The sequence below is a fragment of the Hypanus sabinus genome, chromosome 14, assembly GCF_030144855.1.
Source record: "Hypanus sabinus isolate sHypSab1 chromosome 14, sHypSab1.hap1, whole genome shotgun sequence".
NCBI classification, from domain to species: Eukaryota; Metazoa; Chordata; class Chondrichthyes; order Myliobatiformes; family Dasyatidae; genus Hypanus; species Hypanus sabinus.
The window spans coordinates 11,360,000-11,381,310 of NC_082719.1; the positions used below are offsets into that span (position 1 = coordinate 11,360,000).

The 21,311-nt window shown below is 41.6% G+C and overlaps 1 protein-coding gene across 8 annotated transcripts in view; it reads right to left on the reverse strand.

Moving 5' to 3' along the window:
• ndst3 (N-deacetylase/N-sulfotransferase (heparan glucosaminyl) 3) overlaps positions 1-21,311 on the reverse strand; it is a 595,362-nt gene that overhangs the window by 239,092 nt on the left and 334,959 nt on the right. For all 8 annotated transcript variants that reach the window (XM_059988774.1, XM_059988781.1, XM_059988772.1 and 5 more), the window contains one exon: positions 8,541-9,848. In XM_059988774.1, the coding sequence (XP_059844757.1) occupies positions 8,541-9,521 (981 nt within the window). In that variant the 5' untranslated portion in view covers positions 9,522-9,848. The remainder of the gene's footprint in view (positions 1-8,540; positions 9,849-21,311) is intronic.

Here is a 21,311-nt window from a genome sequence, read left to right on the forward strand (position 1 = left end):
AGAACAGGCTATAATTAAGGGCACTTAAAGATAGCTGTGATTATATATACAAACCTCTAACGTGTATCTTCCAAAAGAAATTGAAAACTGGTGAATTCCCTAAGGACTGGAAATAGGCTAATGTTGTCCCAGTTTATAAGAAGGGTGACCACACTGACCCTGGTAACTATACACCAGTAAACTTAATATGTATCTCAGGCAAGATAGTGGAAACAACAATAATAAAGAATGAGATGGAAAAGTAGACGATAAGAGGAGGCACATTAGCAGAAGGCCAACATGGGTTCAGAAAGGAGAAATTATGTTTTACTAATATGCTGGAGTTCTATGAAGAAGCAACTAAAATTTATGATAACAATGAAGCAGTTGATATCACTTACTTGGACTTTCAGAAGCTTTTGACAGGGTACCCCACGAGAGGTTAATAATCAAATTACAGGAGTTAATTGCGAATGTGTACAGAATTGGCTCAAACCCAGAAAACAAGTTACAGTGAGAGGATTGTTTTCATACCTAGAAGATGTTAACACTGGGGTTCCACAGAGACTAGATTTGGGGCCACTGCTGTTTTTAATTTACATTAATGATCAGCGCATAACAAATACACTAGTAAAGTTTGCCAATGACACAAAATTAGAGGCACAGGCTGATAACGTTCAGGCAGCGGAATCAATACAGTTAGATCTAAACAAAGTCCAGATGTGGACAGATAAATGGCAGATGAAATTAATGTAAGTAAATGTGAAGTATTACATAAAAATAGAAATACTAGATATAAATATACACTGGGTGGGTCTTGCATTAGAAAGTGCACTGTACGAGAAGGATTTGGTTGTCCTGGTAGACTCATCACTTTCAACATCTAGACAATGCACAGAAGCAACTAGGAAGGCTAATAGAATATAATGCACACAGTGTTCAACTCCAGAGACGTTCTCCTTAAGCTGTATAATGTACTTGTGAGGCCACACATTGAGTACTATGTACAATTTTGGTCTCCATATTGTGTGAGGGATATGGAGGCACTGGAGAGAGTCCAGAGAAGGACGACTGAACTCATTCCAGGTCTGCAGGGTATGAGCTATGAGGAAAGATTGAAATAATTAAATCATTTTAGCTTTAAATAGACATAAAATAAGAAGAAACATGATAGAAGTGTTCAAACTCATTAAATGTATAAATATAAAGTGAATACCAGCTGCTACTTCAAAATTAATCCATCATCAAGGACACAGGGCCATAGGTGGAGACTGGTTAAGGGAGATTTCAGACTAACATCAGAAAGTATTGCTTTATATAGGGAATTGTGGACACATGGAACAAACTACCTAGTTGTGTAGTTGAGAGTAGTACCTTAGAGACTTACAAATCTAAACTCGATAGTTATTTCAACACACTATGTACCTGGGAATTTGGCAAGCTTTGTTGGACCAAATAGCCTGTCCTTGTCAAAACTTTCTAATGTTCTAATGATAATCTCTGCTCAAAATTCCCGTGACGTGAGAGAAGATTTTTTAGAAGATTATCACTATTTTGGGTACATACTCTCAAAAAGGTTTGCCAATCCTGGTCTAGTCTATCTTCAGTTGTTTCATCAATGACCTTTCTTCAATCACATTTAGAAGCAGGAATGTTTTCTGATGATGTCCCAATGTTCATGCATTCACAACTCTTCAGTAAATGGGGTGCTCTATGCCTGCACACATCAATAATCAACAACATCCAAACATGGGCACAGTAAAATTAGAGCCACAAAAATACCAAGAAAGTGTACCTGCAGGTGCTCCTTCAAAGTGTATACTTTCCTGACTGAGAAATGCATCATCATTCCTTCATTGTTGGTGATAAGTCTTGGAAAAAAAAGTGGAGGAAGCAGCCTATTCCATCACAGAAAAAGCCCTCCTCACCACTGAGCACATCTACATGGAGTGCTGCCACAGGAAAGCAGCATCCATCATCAAGGACCCCCACCACTCAGACCATGCCCTCTTCTCACTGCTGCCATTGGGAAGGAAACACAGCAGCCACACTACGAAGTTCAGGAATAGTTCTTTAATCGCCAGACTCCTGAATGAATAACTTCATTCACCTCAACACTGAGCTGATTCCACAACCCATGGTCTCATTTTCAAGGACTCTATAACTCACGCTCTCAGTATTGTTTACTTACTTACTTATTTATTATTAATATTGTTTGTTTTATTTATATTTGCACTGTTTGTCTTCTTTTGCACATTGGTTAATGTCACTCATTGTGTGTAGTTTTTCACTGATTCTATTGTATTTCATTGTTCACAGTGAATGCCTGCAAGAAAAGGGTAGCATATGGTGATGTATGTACTTACTTCAATAATACATTTTCTTTGAACTTTGGGATTCCCCTCCCAATGGCACTGCTGATGTACAGTCTCACAGTAAATGGTGGCATATATGGATACTAAATTTACTTTGAACAACTCAGAATGTTGTCTGGGAATTAAAACAACAAGAAGATGCTAATCAAATTATTACAGTGTGAGATTGGAGCAGACACTTGGCTTTGAATCTGTCCTGTGTTCTGCATCTTCTCATTCTTGCTTATTTGCTTTGCTTAGACCATGAGACCATAAGACATATCAGCAGAATTAAACCATTTGGCCTATCTGGTCTGCTCTGCCATTCCATCATAGCTGATTTATTATCCCCCTCAACCACATTCTCCCCATAACCTTTGATGCCCTGACTAATCAAGAACCTAGCAACTCCACTTTAAATATACCTAATGACTTGGTCTCCACAGCCATCTATGCCAATGAATACCATAGATTCACTACACTCTGGCTAGAGAAATTGCTCCTCATCACTGTTCTAAATTGGACATCCCTGTACTCTGAGGCTGTGCACTCTGGTGCTGGACTCCCTCACTATAAGAAACATCCTATCCATATCCACTCTGTCTCAGCCTTTCAACATTCGATAGGTTTCAATGATATCACCCCTCATTCTTCTAAACGTCAGCAAGTACAGGCCCAGAGCCATCAAACACTCCTCACACATTAACTCTTTCTTTCCTGGAATCATTCTCCAAATCCAACTCTGGACCCTCTCCAAACCCCAAACATTTAGATAAGAGGCCCAAGGCTGCTCACAATAGTGCAGTGTGGTCTGCGCAGTGCTTTATAAAACCTCAGCATTACATCCTTGCTCTTATATTCCAGTCTTCTGCAAATGAATGTTAACACTTGATTCAAAGTCCAATTCAGATACTATTACACCACTGGCCAGCTATTTAGAAAATACTCTACACCTATGTTCCTTCTACTAAACTGCATGACCATACATATCCCTACACTATATTCCAGCTGCCACTTCTTTGCCCATTCTCCCAAACTGTCTAAGTCCTCCTGCAGACTCACTGATTCCCTAGTACTACCTGTCCCTCCACCTATCTTTATACTGTCCGTTGAATTGACCACAAAGCCAGCAATTCCGCATTCCAAATTATTGACATATAATTGGAAAAGAAATAGTCTTAATACAGATTCCTGTGGAACACAACTAGGTAATGCATCTAATCAGAAAAAGCTTCCTTTATTCCCCCTCTTTGCCTCCTGCCAGTCAGCCAATTGTCTGTACATGTTAGTTTTTTTGTAATACCATGGGCTCTTATCTTGTTAAGCAGCCTCATGTGTGGCACCTTGTCAAAGTCTATCTGAAATTCAAGTAAACAACATCCACTGACTCAGTTGTCTATCCTGCCTGTTACTTTCTCAAAGAATTCCAACAGATTTATCTGGCAAGATTTCCCCTTAAGGAAACCGTGCTGACTATGGCCTATTTTGTCATGTGCCTCCAAGAACCCTGAGACCTCATCCTTGACTCGAACACAGTCCAGCGACTGAGCTCTGGCTAACTGGCCAAAAATTTCCTTTCTTCTGCCTTTCTCCCTTTTTAAAGAGTGGAGTAACATTGCAGTTTTCCTGTCCTCTGGTACCATTCCAGAATCTGGTGATTCTTGAAAAATCACTACTAATGCCTCCACAATTGCTTCAGCTACCTCTTTTAGCACCCTCTACTGTAGACCAGGTGACTTAATTACTTTCAGATCTTTCAACTTCTCCTTAGTAATAGTAACTAAACTCACTTCTGCCCCTGTGACTCTCAAATTTGTTTTGATGTTTGATGCGGATGTTTGATCCAAATGTACAATAAAAAACAAACTGCATTTTTGTGATTAACAGGAACCTTCTATGTGAAATCAGATGTGACACAGTTGAGCAAGTGCAGTAATTAGCCATGTTCTTGAGTCTCGGACTGCTTGAACATGTAAAAATATCAAGTTAACCAAATTTCCAGAATATTCTGCGAAGCCAACAAGGTTATAAGATCAATGAATAAGAATTCATTATTGTTTGGCTGAAGCCATACTTCTAACAGATAAAAATGAGACACAACTGTCTGAAACAAAAGATAGAGCAACTTCACACAGCCATAAGACTTCGTGGGGTTCTTGGGGTTCACATTGGAGTTCTGGTACTTCGGACTCTGAATGAAACCATAAATCATCAACAAAGACAGATCCAGGGACCATTTTCCAGCTCAGCAGTGGTGAGCATCATCACAAGATTGATATGTTATCCTATGAATCTAGTCACCTAGTAAATTACAGCCCACAGCCATAGATGGACATAATAAAACACAGTGTAATGTTTTGTTATCCATGTGCATGCAGGATGTGACTGGTTGGAGAGATGGGGAGCATAGGGGTGAATAGAGTTTTAGCTTAGATAGTGAAGAGCTATAAACTTTAACATTTGTATCTTGCATTACTAAGAATAAATAACAGAATTGTTTTAATAGAGTAATTGTCTTATTATATGGTTGGGTTGTTCTCTGGTCTTGGCAACCCATTTGCAAATGTTTTGTTCCCATACAAGGAGACGTTATCTATCAGTGCACTGTTCACTTGTGCTGTGCTTGGCCTTTATGTACTTAACAATCAGCTGATTGGTCATCATTACAGCTGATTAGTCAACAGCACAGTACTGCACCTGGCTATAGTTCATCCGACAGGAGTGTGAAGCCTGGGTTGAGATGCAAATCCTTCCTAGAAGGATGTAAGACAGTGGCTGAGCTGAAACTTGCTGGTGTTGCACAAGAAGAAATGCAATTGGAACTAGTTCATAATGATCACGCGTGCTGAGGTACAGTGAAAGCTTGTCTTGCATACTATTCATACAGATCAAGTCATTGCACAGTGCATTTTGGTAGCACAGGGTGAAACAACTGCATAAAGAATGAGGTGCAACAGCTACAGAGAGCATGCAGTGTCCGTGGACAATAAGGGGAAAAACATAATGAGGAAGACTGAGAGTCAAGAGTGCATCTTCTCTTACCAATGAACAGCCAGTGGGACAGAAGCTTCCTTGAGCCTGACGGTGTGTATTTTAGGCTTTTGTATTTTCCGCCCACTGGAGAGAGGAGAAGAGAGAATGTTTGGGGTGGGAGGGGTCTTTACTGAGGTAGTAAATAGTATAGACATGAGTTCATGGAGAGGACGCTGGCCTCGTAATGAGCTGAGCTGTGTCTACAACCCCATGCAGTTTCCTTCGGACACCGTAGAGCAGTTGCCATGCCAACCCATGATGCACTTGGATAGGATTCTCTCGACGGTACATTCATAAAAATTGATGGGGTTCAAAGGGGTCATACTAAACTTCTTTCATCCCCTGTGGAAGCTTTCTTGATCATGACATCTGCACGGTTTGACCATGACAAGCTCTTGATTTGGTCTACTCTTAAGTACTTGAAGCACCAACTCAAAAGCCAAAGGTTGTGGAGAAGCAGCATGGCAGGAAATGGGAACATGATATCTTCAGACAGGGGAATGGGTCTCAAGAAAAGCAGGTAATATTATTAATAGCTGTAGATTCCAAGTCATAAAGAAAATCTTTAGAGCATTGATCGAGACGGGTGGATTTGCAGTGTTGACTATTTGCATGAGAGGCAATCTATTTCACTGCAAGTCAGAAGAACAGCATGTAAGGATGGCAGTGAAATGTAAGAGCAATACAGAGCTCTTGTACGGGAAATACAGTGAAGTGTCCCTGAAGAAATTAACCTAGGTCAGTGAAATACAATTACCACAGTGATTTAACAATTTCAGAATAACTTCACAAACTTTGAAGACAACCATTTCGAAGATGCTGCAACCTGCTTGGGCAGCATCACAGGAATCTGGGGGGAGAAGCTGTGACACTACTAGGGTCCACAGACAAGTTGGACACAACAAACCTGATGTAAGAGTGCAGAGAAGGTTTACAAGGATGTTACCAGGACTTGAGAAACTGAGTTACAGAGAAAGGTTGAATAGGTTAGGATTTTATTCCCTGGAGCATGAGGGGAGATTTGATGGAGGTGTATAAAATTATGATGGGTATAGACAGAGTGAATGCAAACAGGCTTTTTCCACTGAGGCTAGGGGAGAAAAAAAACCAGAGGACATGGGTTAAGGGTGAAGGGGGAAAAGTTTAAAGGGAACATTAGGAGGGGCTTCTCCACACAGAGAATGGTGGGATTGTGGAATGACCTGCCAGATGAAGTGGTAAATATGTGATCACTTTTAACATTTAAGAAAAACTTGGGACAGGTACATGGATGAGGGGGGTATGGAGGGATATGGGCCAGGTGCAGGTCAGTGGGACTAGGCAGAAAGATGGTTTGGCACAGCCAAGAAGGGCTAAAAGGCCCGTTTCTGTGCTGTAATGTTCTATGGTTCTAAACTCAGCTCACGGGGCAACAATGAGGAGCTATTGATTGGATAAGTTGCTGTAGGCAGAGAAGTCAAGACTACTGCTTCTGGGGAAATGTTCAATGCCCGTAAGGTTTTTCCTGTCCATACAATTGCTGAATGGGCTCAAAAATGCTGTTAAGTGGGGTGTTTTGCCAGGTAAGTGCACTAGTGCTTAAGATCTTCTGAAGAATGATACATTTCTGTAAAATGTTTAATTTCAGTCAAATGCAGTACGTCAGGAGATGGACAGATAGACTGATGCCTTTCATATCAGAGTTGGATATGAACAAGAAATAGCTTTCTGACATCATGAGTGGTTGCAGTAAAGCAGGTGTCTGCACTGATTCAGAGTGGAAGCAGGAGTCGGGGTACAGGGTGAGCTAAAGCACTGGCATAAAGATGGATAGCGTTAAGAGGTACTCAAGTAGAGGTGATTATGACTGAGTTGATGATATTCTGTAATGTGTCAAAATGTCAATCACAAGTTGCAAGGGGGAATTCATGTAATAAACAGACCTAGAGAATGAGTAAATTTACAATTGGCTGAATTTATAACTGCATATTGTTAATCAATCGCATATTTTCATGTATGGAAATATTTAACAGTTTGTCTGAATTAATTTTCCTTTTACAGGAGAAGTGATGCTGTCTGCATTTAGGAATTTTGTGCACCATATGTTGTGCCTTTGCACCAGACACTACTGTTTATTGAACAGTTATTGCTTCCATTAAGGGAAGCTCTGTTTATAGCCCTACCTCTGTTTACTTGTAGCACAGAGACTCTTACAAACAAAACAGAAATTACGCTGGATGCACAGGTGCAACTTGTGATCCTAACAGCCCATTTGAACATGTACAGTTCTAGAGACGACTTACAAATTGTTCTTATCCCATTTGAATACACTGCAGGTAAAATTTTAATCATACGGCACAAAAAATAGTGCTATGTTTTTGAATTTCTAAGCAATCAGGTTCCACATTGTTATGTTTATACTTTAACAGAAACAAACATGCATGGGTAAAAACCATAGAACCATTTTATTTACAGATTCACAGAATGGCTTCTGTCCAACCACTTTTTACTTGGGACTCTTCAGCCTGCCAAGAGCATGTGTATGACCTGTTCACCAACATAACTTCCTGTTCTCAGTGAACTGTCCACAATGCACACTGGGAACTGAAGTTTTTTATTATCTATACACACCTAGCCTCTTCTTCACTCTTCTGAACTACTGAACATGATTACCTTACAGAAAACACAGTCCAACAAAGTAAGTTTTCACCTTCATCGCAGTTGACATTGAAACCCAAGCAACAATTGTCAGGCTTTCCAGCAAGTGGGCAGCCCACTGAATACAGACTTGGTGAAAATCCATTACGAGCTCCACATTCCTACAAGTGAGAACTACACTGCATAAAGCCATATGTTCTGTTTTCAGCAAGGTGTCAAAGTCTCTCTCAGTCACATCAAGCAAAGGCAAAGAACCACTGGAAAACAAAACCAATTTTTTTTGTGTCTTAAATGGCAGTAAGGCATTGACCCTTCAGAAGTTGCTTCTGCCAAGATTAACAAAGTTCACCAATAGGATTTAAGTAAGTAAAAGGTAACCAGCCTATTCTGAGGTTTCTTTTTGGTTTCTGAAAGAATTCTAATGCATTGACACTTCAGAATCATTTTGTACAGTATACACTGAGTGAGATCATATAACAAGTAATATTTGAAAGAAAATCAGTCAGACCATTACATACATTGAAGTGCTTTCCTTACCTTCACATCATTGACATTCATCCTTGTTCCTTCTTTTCCCACAAATATGTCATCAATATCCACAAGAATGTACCTTTCCAGGGAGAGCGACAATTTCTTCCCTGTAAGGAAAGCGATTGCATCCACGAAAATGAGTTTGTGCAGCCAAAAGTTGAGGTTGTTCCCAAACAAGATTCGCTGAATACCATCTAACAGCCCCAAGTCCTGAACAACCGTGGCTTGAAGAACCTCGTCAGTGATCTGGTGAGGAGTGTTTTCAGTCAATCTTGGTTTAGCAAGTAACACAGGCTGGTAAGTGGAGTGATTGAATTGGAACACAGTCCAGTCCTCTCCTGGGAGTGGGCCCCTCTCAATTTCTTTAGCTTTGGTGATGCGCAGCAATGGAGATCGTGGGTTGATACAGCAATCTTTCAAAGCAAGGTTGGTGTGCAGGTTCAGTGGGAAACCTTTCAACTGTGAGCTCAGAAAACTATTTTCATTGGCTTTGTGAAAACCTATAATGCCAACGTTATACTCCATGCAGTATTTATCAAGCAGCTCTCTATTCCATGAGTCCATATTCACATATTTTAAAATATTTTCATATATAACAAGTGCATATCGTCCCCTGTCCTTATTTGTTAGGGCTGGCAGGTCCCCTTTGCCAGGGGCAATTTCTGTGTGGTGCTTAAAATGGCTTGACTCCAAAATTGCCACAATCTCCTGTCCAAGCTGTGAATATTGTGTCTCAACAAACACCAGAACCATGGGGTCCGTTCTGGATGTGTCAATCGGCTTTGCAGTCTTCATTTCAAACGATCTGTACAGTAAAAGTTTTGGATCTCTGCAGTCTTGTTCTGGGGTTGGTTTAGAAAGCTCCAGCTCCTGCTTGTAACCAGTATAAAGATAATAAGCTGATATAATAACACTCACCATGCAGAAGGCCGCCAATAAGAATACCATCCTCCGCAAATGCCGAGGAAACTTCATAAAAAAATTCATGATTTGATCCGGGCACCTTTTCCTGCCTCTCTCCCCTTTGATGAGTTGTCAGTGAACTGAATACAAACAACGTCTGCCAGTATGTCAAGGCAACTCATGTAACCATTGCAGAAACAATTACTCTTTATCTTCTGCAAAGCTGACAGGTTGAAGCAATTGAAGCGACTCTCTCCTGGGTTTCTGCAGGTGATCACTCAGTGGAAACTTGGTCAATTTCCCCTGAAGCTGAACTTCGGGCCATTTTCAAATGAAGCGGCGATAAATCTGGGGAGATCCACTACCACTGCCAGAGATGACTGCCACACATCCCCATCAAAGAGATCTAATCTGCAGAAAAAAATACAAAAGAGCCCAAAATAGTTATACAGACAAGCTGTTTCACTAAAGGTCCAGTATTCCATGTGGTCTTGTACAACCAATTATAAGCCATTTTAAACAAACGCATTCTTCCTTCAATATGCTGAATGGATTATTTTAAATGATAATCTGGCTTTGCAAATGGAGCTTGACCACCTGTTTTCCTAAAATTGTTTGATTCTTCTTCAGAAAAAAAAGAAACAGAACATCATCTTTCATCTTCGTGATAAAAGTATTTCCATTAATACCAAATCTTTCCAACTTTCCCACTTCCATTAAAATATAAAAAAAGACATGAATTGATTTTTAGCTTTTTCTCAAAAATTTCAACATTTGTATTCAGAATCAGGTGTATAATATGATGTGTGATGTGTTAAACTGCAGCAGCATTATAGTGCAACCTCATGAAATAACTATAAATTACAATAAATAAAGAGTACAAAGAAAGGATTGATAAGGCAGTGTTCATGGGTTAGCCAACCATTCAGAAATCTGATGACAGAGGAGTAGAAATTGTACCTAAATCATTGAATATAGATCTTTTGGCTCTTGTACTTCCTCCTTGATGGCAGTACCAAGAAGATGGCATTGGTCAGACCACATTTGGAGTATTGTGAGTACTTTTGGGCCACACCTCTAAGAATGGCCTTGGATAAATTCCAGAGGATTTTCCCAAGAATAATTCCAGGAGTGAAAGGGTTAACGTATGAGGAGTATTTTGACGGGTTTGGGTCTGTACTCAATGGAGTTTATAAGTAGAAGGGGATCTCACTGAAACCTATTGAAAGCTGAAAGACCTAGACAAACATGGAGGGGATGTTTCACACTGTGGAAAAATCTAGGACCCTAGGACCAGAGGGCACCACCTCAGAAGGATATCCCTCCAGAAGAGGTAAGGGGGAAATTCTTTAGCCAGAGAATCTATGGATTCTCTGGAATAAAATCTATGGTATTCATTGCTACAGACAGCTGTGGGTGTACTTAAAGTGGAGGTTGTTAGGTTCTTGATTAGTAAGGGTGTCAAATGTTATAGGGAGAAGGCAGGAGATTGAGGTTGAGACAGAAAATAAATCAGTCATGATCAAATGGTGGAGCAAACCTAATGGGCCAAATGACCTAAATCTGCTCCTATGTCTTATGGCCTTATGGACTTCCCTCCCCAATCATCCCACATCCCTTCAACACTCCACCACTCATCCACACACTAAGCACAATTTACAATTGCCAATAAACAGGCACATTTCTTTGTGCTTTCTGATTCATTAGTATTCTGTTCCGTGGAGGATGTGAAGATGGTTACAGGAATAAAGGGAGGTTGTGACTCTTGAAGGATTTGTTGCTTTGACTTGGGTTTTCAGTTCATATATTTTAAGCTTGAAGTTAAATGAAACTGAAGATCTATCCAACTCCACTTGTACCCATGGATGTTTAAGGTCTTGCAAAGCTAACATAAATCACAAATCTCATGGACAGGGTTGACAGTTTCTAATAAAGAGGTACAATCAACAAGCTGTAGATTTTAGGCAATCGCAATGGAGAATACACATAGTATGTATGACAATATATTTCTTTGTTTTGATGTGTGAAGTGACAAACATTTAATTTTTTCAGAAAGTGATAAAGGTATTGAATTGCCAGGAGCAACCAGACTAAACATCATTTCAATCATACACCAGATAGAAGAGTAATAAGTTTATTAGGTGAGCATGAGATTGTAGAAAATCCACATTTCAGCTTTCTACAAAGGATCTGACTCATGTAGCATTTTAATGAGACTATCAGGCACCGAGGAACAAATCTGTCTGCATCATCTCCAAATTCCCATTACTGCTTTTAGCTCCCATTGTTCCCGTAGCCTGGAGAAAGGCACAGTTTTAATTTATATTTGTTCAACATGGTAGTTCCAAAATGCAAGAAACAGCATTCCCTTTATAATTGAAAATCTAACATTCAGCTGAAATGGACAACCTAGCAAAATATTTCTCCTCGTAATAATTTAACAGCTAACAGCTGCTTCCATTCAGTTCAGTTATCAGGCTTCACAGTCAGTAGTTAACCATACTCATGCAAGTTAAAGTGAAACAGATGTAACATTCAGGAAGGGCAGCTCAGATACAACAACACATCAAATACCATTAGTTCATCCTCACTTAGGAGTCTTTGGGCAAAATTTCCTTTGTGGGCTTTTTGTAATGGAATTATGTAAAATTCATGAAGTTTGGGATTATTATATAATGTTACACATAACCAGAGATTCTCCAAGTGAGGTCTCTGAGTAAAGGATACTACTTGACAAGAATACACTGAAAAATTACAGTCCGCTTACTTCTCTGACTGCATTCCCTATATGCATCATTCCTTCTCTTATAATATCTAACCAAAAGGTCAACATGAAACGGCATAGTTTCTATCAGTATAGACCTGCAATTGGTGTTCAATAAGTTGGATAACAGTGATCTCTGTTAGAGTTAGGATATGTACTTTATGTTACCTGCTTAACAATAAAGGTCCAGGAACAGCTGAAAGATTGCTATATTAATTTATCTAGGATAGTGGTATATATTGGTAGTCCGGGTTGAGGTGTTTGATGTTGCAGTGTTCACCGAGCTTGGCAATTAGCTTGCAGACGTTTCATCACTGGTCCAGGCGTCACCCTCAGTGCGCAGTCGTTGGTGTTTCTCTCTGTGGGTGCTCATGTTTACACAGGCCACTGTTCACTTGCCTTCGTCCTGACGGTCAATTGATCTTTGAATTCTATTGGCTCCTGTTTCTTTGGCTTTTAGGTGTGGTTCTTTGTAATGGTGTCTATTTTGATATGTTTATTCATAAAGTTATCTGAAGAGAACCAGATTTCTGAAATATTTCATGCCTGCTTTGTGTCTGCCTGCGCCAGAACCTCCACGGTGTCCCAGTGAAAGTGGTGTCCTTGGTCTTCATGTATCGAGATCAGCAACGGTGGATTATGTCTCTGTATCATCAATCTGTGTTCCTGGAAATGAATTGAGAGTTTCGTCCTGTCTGGCCATTTGTCAGATGCTCTTGATGTAGAGCCAAGTTGCTATTTCAATGCATGTTGAGTAAGGTTTGCAGAACTTCTCTCCTTAGGAAGCATCACCTGATGAAATTCCATGGGTAACTGATGCTCTGGAGCACTTTGAAAAAGTGCTTCTCTTTCCTAGCCTGAACTTTGGAGGTGTTGCAGTGTGCTTGTGCTGTCTTAAATGAGGTGTGAATGCAGCTTTTCTTGTGGCAGACTGGGTGATTGTTATGGTAGTTCAATACTTGGTCCATGTGTGTACCATTCAGGTAGATGGATGCCTCTAATGTTCTTCACACAAGTACATCCAGGAACGTGAGTCAATTGCTACTTTGCCCAACCACGCACAACCTTGCCCTACACCCAGAATATTTCGGAAAATGATAGTTCAACTGCTCAAACCTCACAGTATCAACTACTGACAAATCAATGACAAACCAACCAGCTTGTCTCAAAAACACAATCTGGCGGTACAGAGACATGATCCACTGTTGCTGATCTAGATACATGAAGATCAAAGACACCACTTTAACCAGGGCAGCAGCGCTGGGGTTCTGGCACAGGCAAACACAAAGCAGGCACGAGAATTTTTCGAAGTGTGGTTTTCTTCTGACCACTCCATAATCAAAACATATCCCTATCTACAAACATAGACACCATCTACGAATGCCTAAAAGTCAAAAGAAACAGGGGCCAACAGAACTCAAAGATCAGCTGAAGGGGTAGCCCATCAGGATGGAGGCATGGACGGGGAGGGGAGGGGGGCTATATAAATGCAAGCAAACCCAGACAGAAACACCAACCACCGTGCGTTGAAGATGTCACCTCGATGATGAAATGTAATGCAGGCTAATTGCTATGCTCGGCAAACCTGCAACATCAAATATTCATTTATCTGTTCTTCTCTGCCTGCCTTTCAAGTAAAGTCAGGACACTTTCTCCGCAATCACAGATACGTTTATATTTCCATGTGTGCGTATTTCATGTGGCCCATAGCTGCTAGATACTGTCAACAAAAAGGCACAATGACTTGCCTTGTTCTAATGGATAAGGTGGCAGCCAAGGTCAAATATCGTTGCATTAGCTCAGTTTGAAACTACTACATTTCATGATAATAAGCTGTGATCTTCAGCTCAAATGCATTTAACAATATAATGGGGAATAAGTGCCTGAAAATGGACAGAGGAAATTCAACAATTGGTTAACCTACACCTTGTTGACCCAGGACTGACAGAATGAACACATGACACATGCTTTTTACAATTATTGTCACAATTAAGATGAATAGAACCAGGGAGCAGGAAGGGCAACAACAGACAAAGGAGTCATTGATGTTAATTGCAGTCACACCATTCCATTTAAAGTTTAAACAGGCGATCTCCATTGTGTTTTGGTTTCCACAATTAATGGAAGTGAATGTATCAATAAGTGCATTTGGTCAAAGATGTGGAGTCAAGGGATATGTGGAGAAGGCAGGAACGGAGAACTGATTGTGGATGATCAGCCATGATCACAGTGAATGGCGGTGCTGGCTCGAAGGGTCGAATGGCCTACTCCTGCACCTATTGTCTACTGTCTATTGAAATAAGGACTGAGCAGTCTCTATACTGTACTTTTCTAGTACTGCAGATAGGGCCTTACTGGAAATGAAAAGGGGTGGTCATGTAACGAGTACCTGTCATGCAGGCTGTCTGCCAGGAAATTCAGCGAGTAGATGGAGGTGGATACCGGGAGCCAATCACTGAAGACATTGATAAGGCTTTTTATGGCATTGGTCAGACCACACTTGGAATATTGTGAGCTGTTGTGGGCCCCTTATCTAAGAATATGAGAAGTGTTTGATACCTCTGGGTCTGTACATGTTGAAGTTTGTAACAATGTGCTGGTGGGGGGGGGGGTGTGGTTGGATCTCATTTAAACTAATTGAATATTGAAAGGTGTAGATAGAGTGGATGTGGAGAAGATGTTTCCAATAGTGGAAGAGTCAAGTACCAGAGGGCACAGCCTCAGAATAGAGAATGGAGATGAGGAGGAACTTCTTTAGCCAGAGGGTGATGACTCTGTGGAATTCATTGTCACAGATGACATGGAGGCCAAGTCTTTGGGTATATTTAAAGCAGAGCTTGGAAAGTCCTTGGTCAGTCATGGCAGCAAAGATTATGGGGAGAAGGTAAGGAGGGATAATCAATCTGCCATGATAGAATAGTGGAACAGACTCAATGGACCGAATGGACTAGTTATGCTCCTCCATCTTATGTTTTAATGTTGGCTGGAAATTTTTCAATAAACTTACAGATGTAGGCGAGTTCAGCAAAAAGATTTTTCAGATGCACAATGCAATGTAGTCCCTACCCTCACTTATCAATAATCATTAGCAGTACTCATATCCAACATTAACAGCTATTCTAGCCTCATACAACAGTACTGCTTCAATCCTTATCTACTTCACAGAAACTGCACACATAGCAATAACTATATACCTATCAATATTCTCCATGACTGATGACTAAATTTCATTGCCTCTTGCAGGAAAAGTAGCACATGCTCATCACTAATAGCAGCAGATAACTGGCAGGAGCAACTTTCTCCTTATCCCCATGAAACAGATAGAATTACCTTCAACTGGAACTTTCTAGACTGAGACTGTAGCCAATTGTAGGGCTGAAACTAAAAGTGTGATGCTATTGAAACACCTTGTCTTCACCTTCATTGAGTGTTAACCCCCCCCCCACCCCACCCCATCGTCCAATCTCTTGTGATTGACAGGCTGAGAATAATGCATGGACGCACCCCTTTCCCTCTCACCACTCTGCTCTTGCCTCTTTCTCCTTTTAGCAACCTGGCAGAGTAACATTGCAAGAGTGACCCAAAAGACACATTATCCTGTCTATGTAATAAACTTTAGTTACACACTTAATGATTTAAAGCTCAGGATAAAATAATACAGAAGTTAGTACCGTGATTGAAACTTAAAGTTATAAAGTTAGTATAGGTAAACAAAGGTTGGGTGAAACTGTTAGTGACAATATGGTGAGCTTAATGTACTTAATAGTTAAAATATTATAGCTTTAGCACTATGAATTTTGGAAAAGATATTGTGACAGATTTGCACAATGAACAGAACTTTACAACTTCACTCAGTCCCTGCAATGGTAGCAATACAACACTCTGACGCAATTTCAGTATAATGCGACGGCTCATCGGGCAAGTACAGTGCCAGGTAGTGAAGATATCTCATGTAAAGATGCTTGGATTCTTGGTTGAAGAGATTTGTGCACCTTTCAGTTGTGTCCTCAAAGCAAAGTGACAAATCAAGACAGCACTAACACGAAAGAACACCAGAGTGCACAGTACAGAAGCAGTCCCTTGGCCCATGAAGTCTGTATTGAACACTGTGTCATATTAAACTAATTCTCTCCTGTCTGCATATGACTGATGCCCCTTCTTTCCCTGCATACTCAAGTGTCTATCTAAAAGCCCTTTCAATCCCATTGTTGTATTTGCTTCCACCACTTCCTCAGGCAGCCTCTTTCAGGTATCTGCGTAAAAACAACGTGCCTTGTGCATGACCTTTAAATATCTCCCTCTCTCTCACCCTAAATGCATGTCCTCTAATATTTGACACTTATGCCCTGGGAACAAGATTCTGACTGTCTCACAGCATCTGGGTACAACGATTGGGAAAGGTTTAGAAGGCTAAGGGAAAATGCTGGCTTATTGTACTGGTTTGAATGGACAGTTGGGCTAACAATGTTGTTTCCATGCTTTAAGACTCTATGATCTACCCTATCTATTCCTGCCATAATATTATAAAAAGTTATAAAACATCTGGCCAGATTGTGTTCCTGGTACGACTTTGACTTCTCCCTGGTTCAGTCTGAGGGTCCTACCACTATGACCCCAATAACAAAGGAAAACATGAAATATGCTTTCATTATTACAACCCAGAGGCTCCATCATCCACCACCAGGAAGTATTTTGAGAGGCTAGTCCTGCCAGTTACTACCAACAGCCTCCCAGACAACCTTGATACTCTGCCGAAACAGGTCTATGACAGATACCATGTCCCTGGCTGTACACTCATCTCTGGAGCATTTGAATAGTAAAGACACTTATATTAGACTATTGTTGATTGACTACAGCTCCACCTTCAAAAGTATAAGTCCAAGCAAGCTCATCTGCAAACTTAACACTTCATTTTTCAACTGGATCCTCGACTCACTGGCCAACAGATCACAAACAGTAAGGTTAGGCAGAAATACCTCAACAACGATCAGCTGCAAGAGTGGTACTCCACAAGCCTCCTACTGTGCACTCACAACTCCACAGTCAAACTCTGCTTGAACTCCATCTACAAGTTTGCATACGATACCACCAATAAGGAGACAGAACCTTACATAGGTATCATGTCAACAACCTTTCCAATAATGTCAACAAACAACAGCACTAGTCATGGACCTTCCTATTAACATCTCACTGGTGCCTCGACTTCCTCAGAAAGCTAAAGAAAGTTTGCAATCCCCATCGACTCTCACTCACCAGATTTTAACAAAGCACCACAGAAAGCATCTTGTTCAGATGCAATCATCATTCGTTATGACATCTCCTCTGCCCATGACCACAGGAAACTGCAGAAAGTTGTGGACATCACAGAAATCAGTCTCCCTTCTGTGTACACTTTCTGCTGCCTAGGTAAAGTAGCTAGTATAAACAAAGACCCCACTCAACCAAGGCATTTGTTCTTCTCTCCCTCCCAGTGGGCAGAAGATACAAAAGCCTTAAAGCAGGTACCACCTGGCTCAAGGACAGCTACTATTCTGCTGTTACAAAGACTACTGAACATCTTGTATGACAAGATGGACACTTGGCCTCACATTCTATCTCATTATGACCTTGCACTTTATTCTCTATCTGCACTTCCTCTGTAACTGAAACATTTTATTCTGCACTGCTATCATTTTACCCTGTACCAACTTGACCTGGTGTTGTAATGAATTGACTTGTATGAACAATATGCAAGACAGGTTATGCAAGACCTCCCAGTCTCCACCAGCTAACAGGAATCACCTGCCACTGGTTTCCAGTTCATTACCTCTAGTCAATTTAAACCCAGCTCTCACCCACAGCCCTTGTTCGCTCATCGAACCAGCCAGCCTCAACCAGTTGCTCCTTGCCATCAGTCACTGTCTGATGGACACGGTGGCAACGGCAAACTAATTGAAACTTCTCCCAGGCCTCCCCTTCGTCTCCGATGGAAACGTTTGTCTGACTTCCCTTGATACTTCATACACTCGATTCCAGGCAAGACCCTGGTAAACTGAGTCTGTACCCTCTCTAAAGGTTCCCACAATGGGGCAACCACAACTGCACACAATTTACCAAGCACGACCTAACCAAAATTTTACTTGGCTGCAACATGAACCAGGTATAAAGAGAAGCGAGCGCAGTGGTGGAGAATTCCATTCGTACACTTAGCCAGACATGATGCAGAGAACATCCAGTATATATCACTCAATATATGTGGCCTGCAGCTAAACCTGAACAACTGTCATCAGGGCTCTGGATACCAGTGTCCAATTGAGTCCTGGCATTTTAGCCACCTGTGCACCAAGACGTAACTGTCAAGCCTGCACGGGGAGGCGCCTCCCAGTCTCCACCAGCTAACAGGAATCACCTGCCACTGGTTTCCAGTTCATTACCTCTAGTCAATTTAAACCCAGATCTCACCCACAGCCCTCGTTCACTCATCGAACCAGCCAGCCTCAACCAGTTGCTCCTTGCCATCAGTTGCCATGTTCCCTGTAAGTTTAGCATCTGTTCTCTTTGTTTTGTGGTCCCTTGTGTTTTACTACTTTACCGTTTGTAATTAAAGTTATCACTTACTGTTAAGTCATCTCCGCAGCACTGCCTTTGGGTTAAGCCTCCTCTACATTTCCTGACAAGGTGAGAGAAGCAGTGACTGACCCGCTAGTGTTTGCTTGCTTAGTAGAATTTGCCTATTGACATTAGAACATGATCCAGAAGCAGCAGCAACCTGTTACCTCCTCACCACTCTCAATCTCAATACAACCACCCCACACTAGTCCTCTCTCACAGCCCCAGACTCCACTTCCCAATCGCTTTGACAGATCTCCAAACTAATGCCGCAAATGCCCGTCCCTGTGTGACTTGCACTTTGAGCTCCAGCTATCTCTGTATTTTATGGGCCAAGCCAAGAATGCCTTTGAAATCTCTTTCTTAGCTAGCTGACCATGGCCACTACTCACTGGGAAAATAAGACTGCCACTTGCAACAGATATGAGGATTTCACCCCTGAGATATGCCATGGAAGGGAGGCAGCAGATTGGATACTTCACCCACATAAAGGTTCTCGTTTGGTGCTGGATTACACTGTGGGATTCAATACCCTCATGGCAGACTATAGCTGCAATGCAGAAGTGCTGCTGACCCATTACCATCGAGGCCTCTCGAAGTGCTTGAAAGATGAACTGTCTGCCTGAGACGACCACTGACCTTGAAAGCCATATCACTCCGGCCCTTCACGTTGACAATCGTCACATACCACGACCTTGACGTTGTCAGCCAGAACTATTTCAGGCTGCAAGACCTTCCTCGGGAACGCCTCCAGAACCCAGGCAACTAAACAGAGCTTCTTTAATGGCCCAAGAGCACGACAGTTGGAGGAAAAACAGCTTATGTGTCTACTTCCAATGCATCAAATGTCCTCTGCATCTGGGAAATGGCACCACCAGACAGAGATGAGGAGCCTTCCACCTGGTAAGCTCCCAGTGGCCCCCTCATCCCAGCATCATAACCCAACTCACACTCCCTGTTCTTCTCCACACCGTGACAGTTCTAAGCGCACAGGGTAGATACCGGCACAGCAGGCAACCTTCTGGGCCAGACAGTGTGTGTGCAGCTTGGACTCCCTACTGAGCCCATCTCTCACCCCTTCCTCATCGTGGCCATTGACGGACATCCCTTGGGGTCTGGAATGGTCAGTGAGCACACAAACTGTGCACGTGAGTGTCATGAGTCCATCCACAGCCCTTGTTAACTCACCAAACTATATTGCCTCAATCAGTCGCTCCTATCGCCTTGTTGCGTTAAGTAACTGTTCACTCGTGTTTTATGGCTTGTTATTTTGCAGTCTATTCTTCATTATCACTCACCACTAACTCATATCCACTGCTCTGCTTTTGGGCAAGCGTCCTCTACATTTCCTGACAATAACAAGGACGACAGAGATGCCACTCTCAGGGAAGTGGCATAGGCTCCTGAGGATGTAAATCCTGCGATCCCAGCACTGCCACCTAACCCATGCCACTGCTATTACCTGTCATTCAGTCAATCAAGATCGTTGGCATGCCTAGATGGTGAAATCACAGTCCAGATGCTCAGCACCGAACTCCAAGAAAATACTTTATTCTTATATTTTCTGACAACATAGGAGACCATTTGGCACCTCTGCTGGCTCTCCTGTATTATTTCCCTGCCACCTTCTGGCCTCCATTCAGGCAGGGGCCTCCCATTATGTAGCACACAATACAGGAAATTTCAAGCCCTATTTGAGTAAATAATGTTCAATGTGCAGTAATTCAAGTTTACTCTATCTCATTGTGTGTGTGATAGCAAAGGTTCGTTTCTCAACAGGGTGCTCGCGTGTCTGGGTTGTATAGCAGAGTCACAGACAATATTTTGTTGTCCACTTCAAGTGGATTTCTGAGTTAGCATGCAGTGCCTACAAAGTGATGGGTGTTCTTAATGTTACCATGGCCTTTTACTTCCTTTGAGCTCCTTTACAAGGAAGAATTAGATACGTTCATCCATCTTGAAAAAATCATCTGTGACTCCCCACCCCACTGAAACCTGACTGAATTATTTATTATTCCTCCAGCTGTAACCCTTTCCACCTGCATCCTTAGGAAGTTCTCCTCTTCTGTATGCCATCTAGATATTCTTCCTGTTATGTATCGTATCACTAGTAATCACTCTAAAAATTGAGCAAAATGCAGGAGCAACTGGATACCACAGGACCCTTAAAGTCAGTACAATCTTCTTGAGCTTCTGGAACACCATACCCTCAGCACAAAAGAAGCTTGGAGGCTTAGCAACTAAGCCATAAGTAATTGTTGAGCTCTATAAATAGAAAGAGATCTCTCCCATTGTCACATATTAATGGAGGATGTTTGCATTCCAGTTTTGTGGGCACTATGGTGGCTGATAAGGTTAATGTAGGAACCACGGACTCTTCCACTGTCAGATATGAGAGTTGGTAGTGGTCATTTACTGACATTGTTATTCGACTATTTCTAGCCAATGAATGTACACAACACGTTCCAATGTTTGATACAGACGTATGTGTGGAAATCAGATTCCTACAGAACAAATCAGCA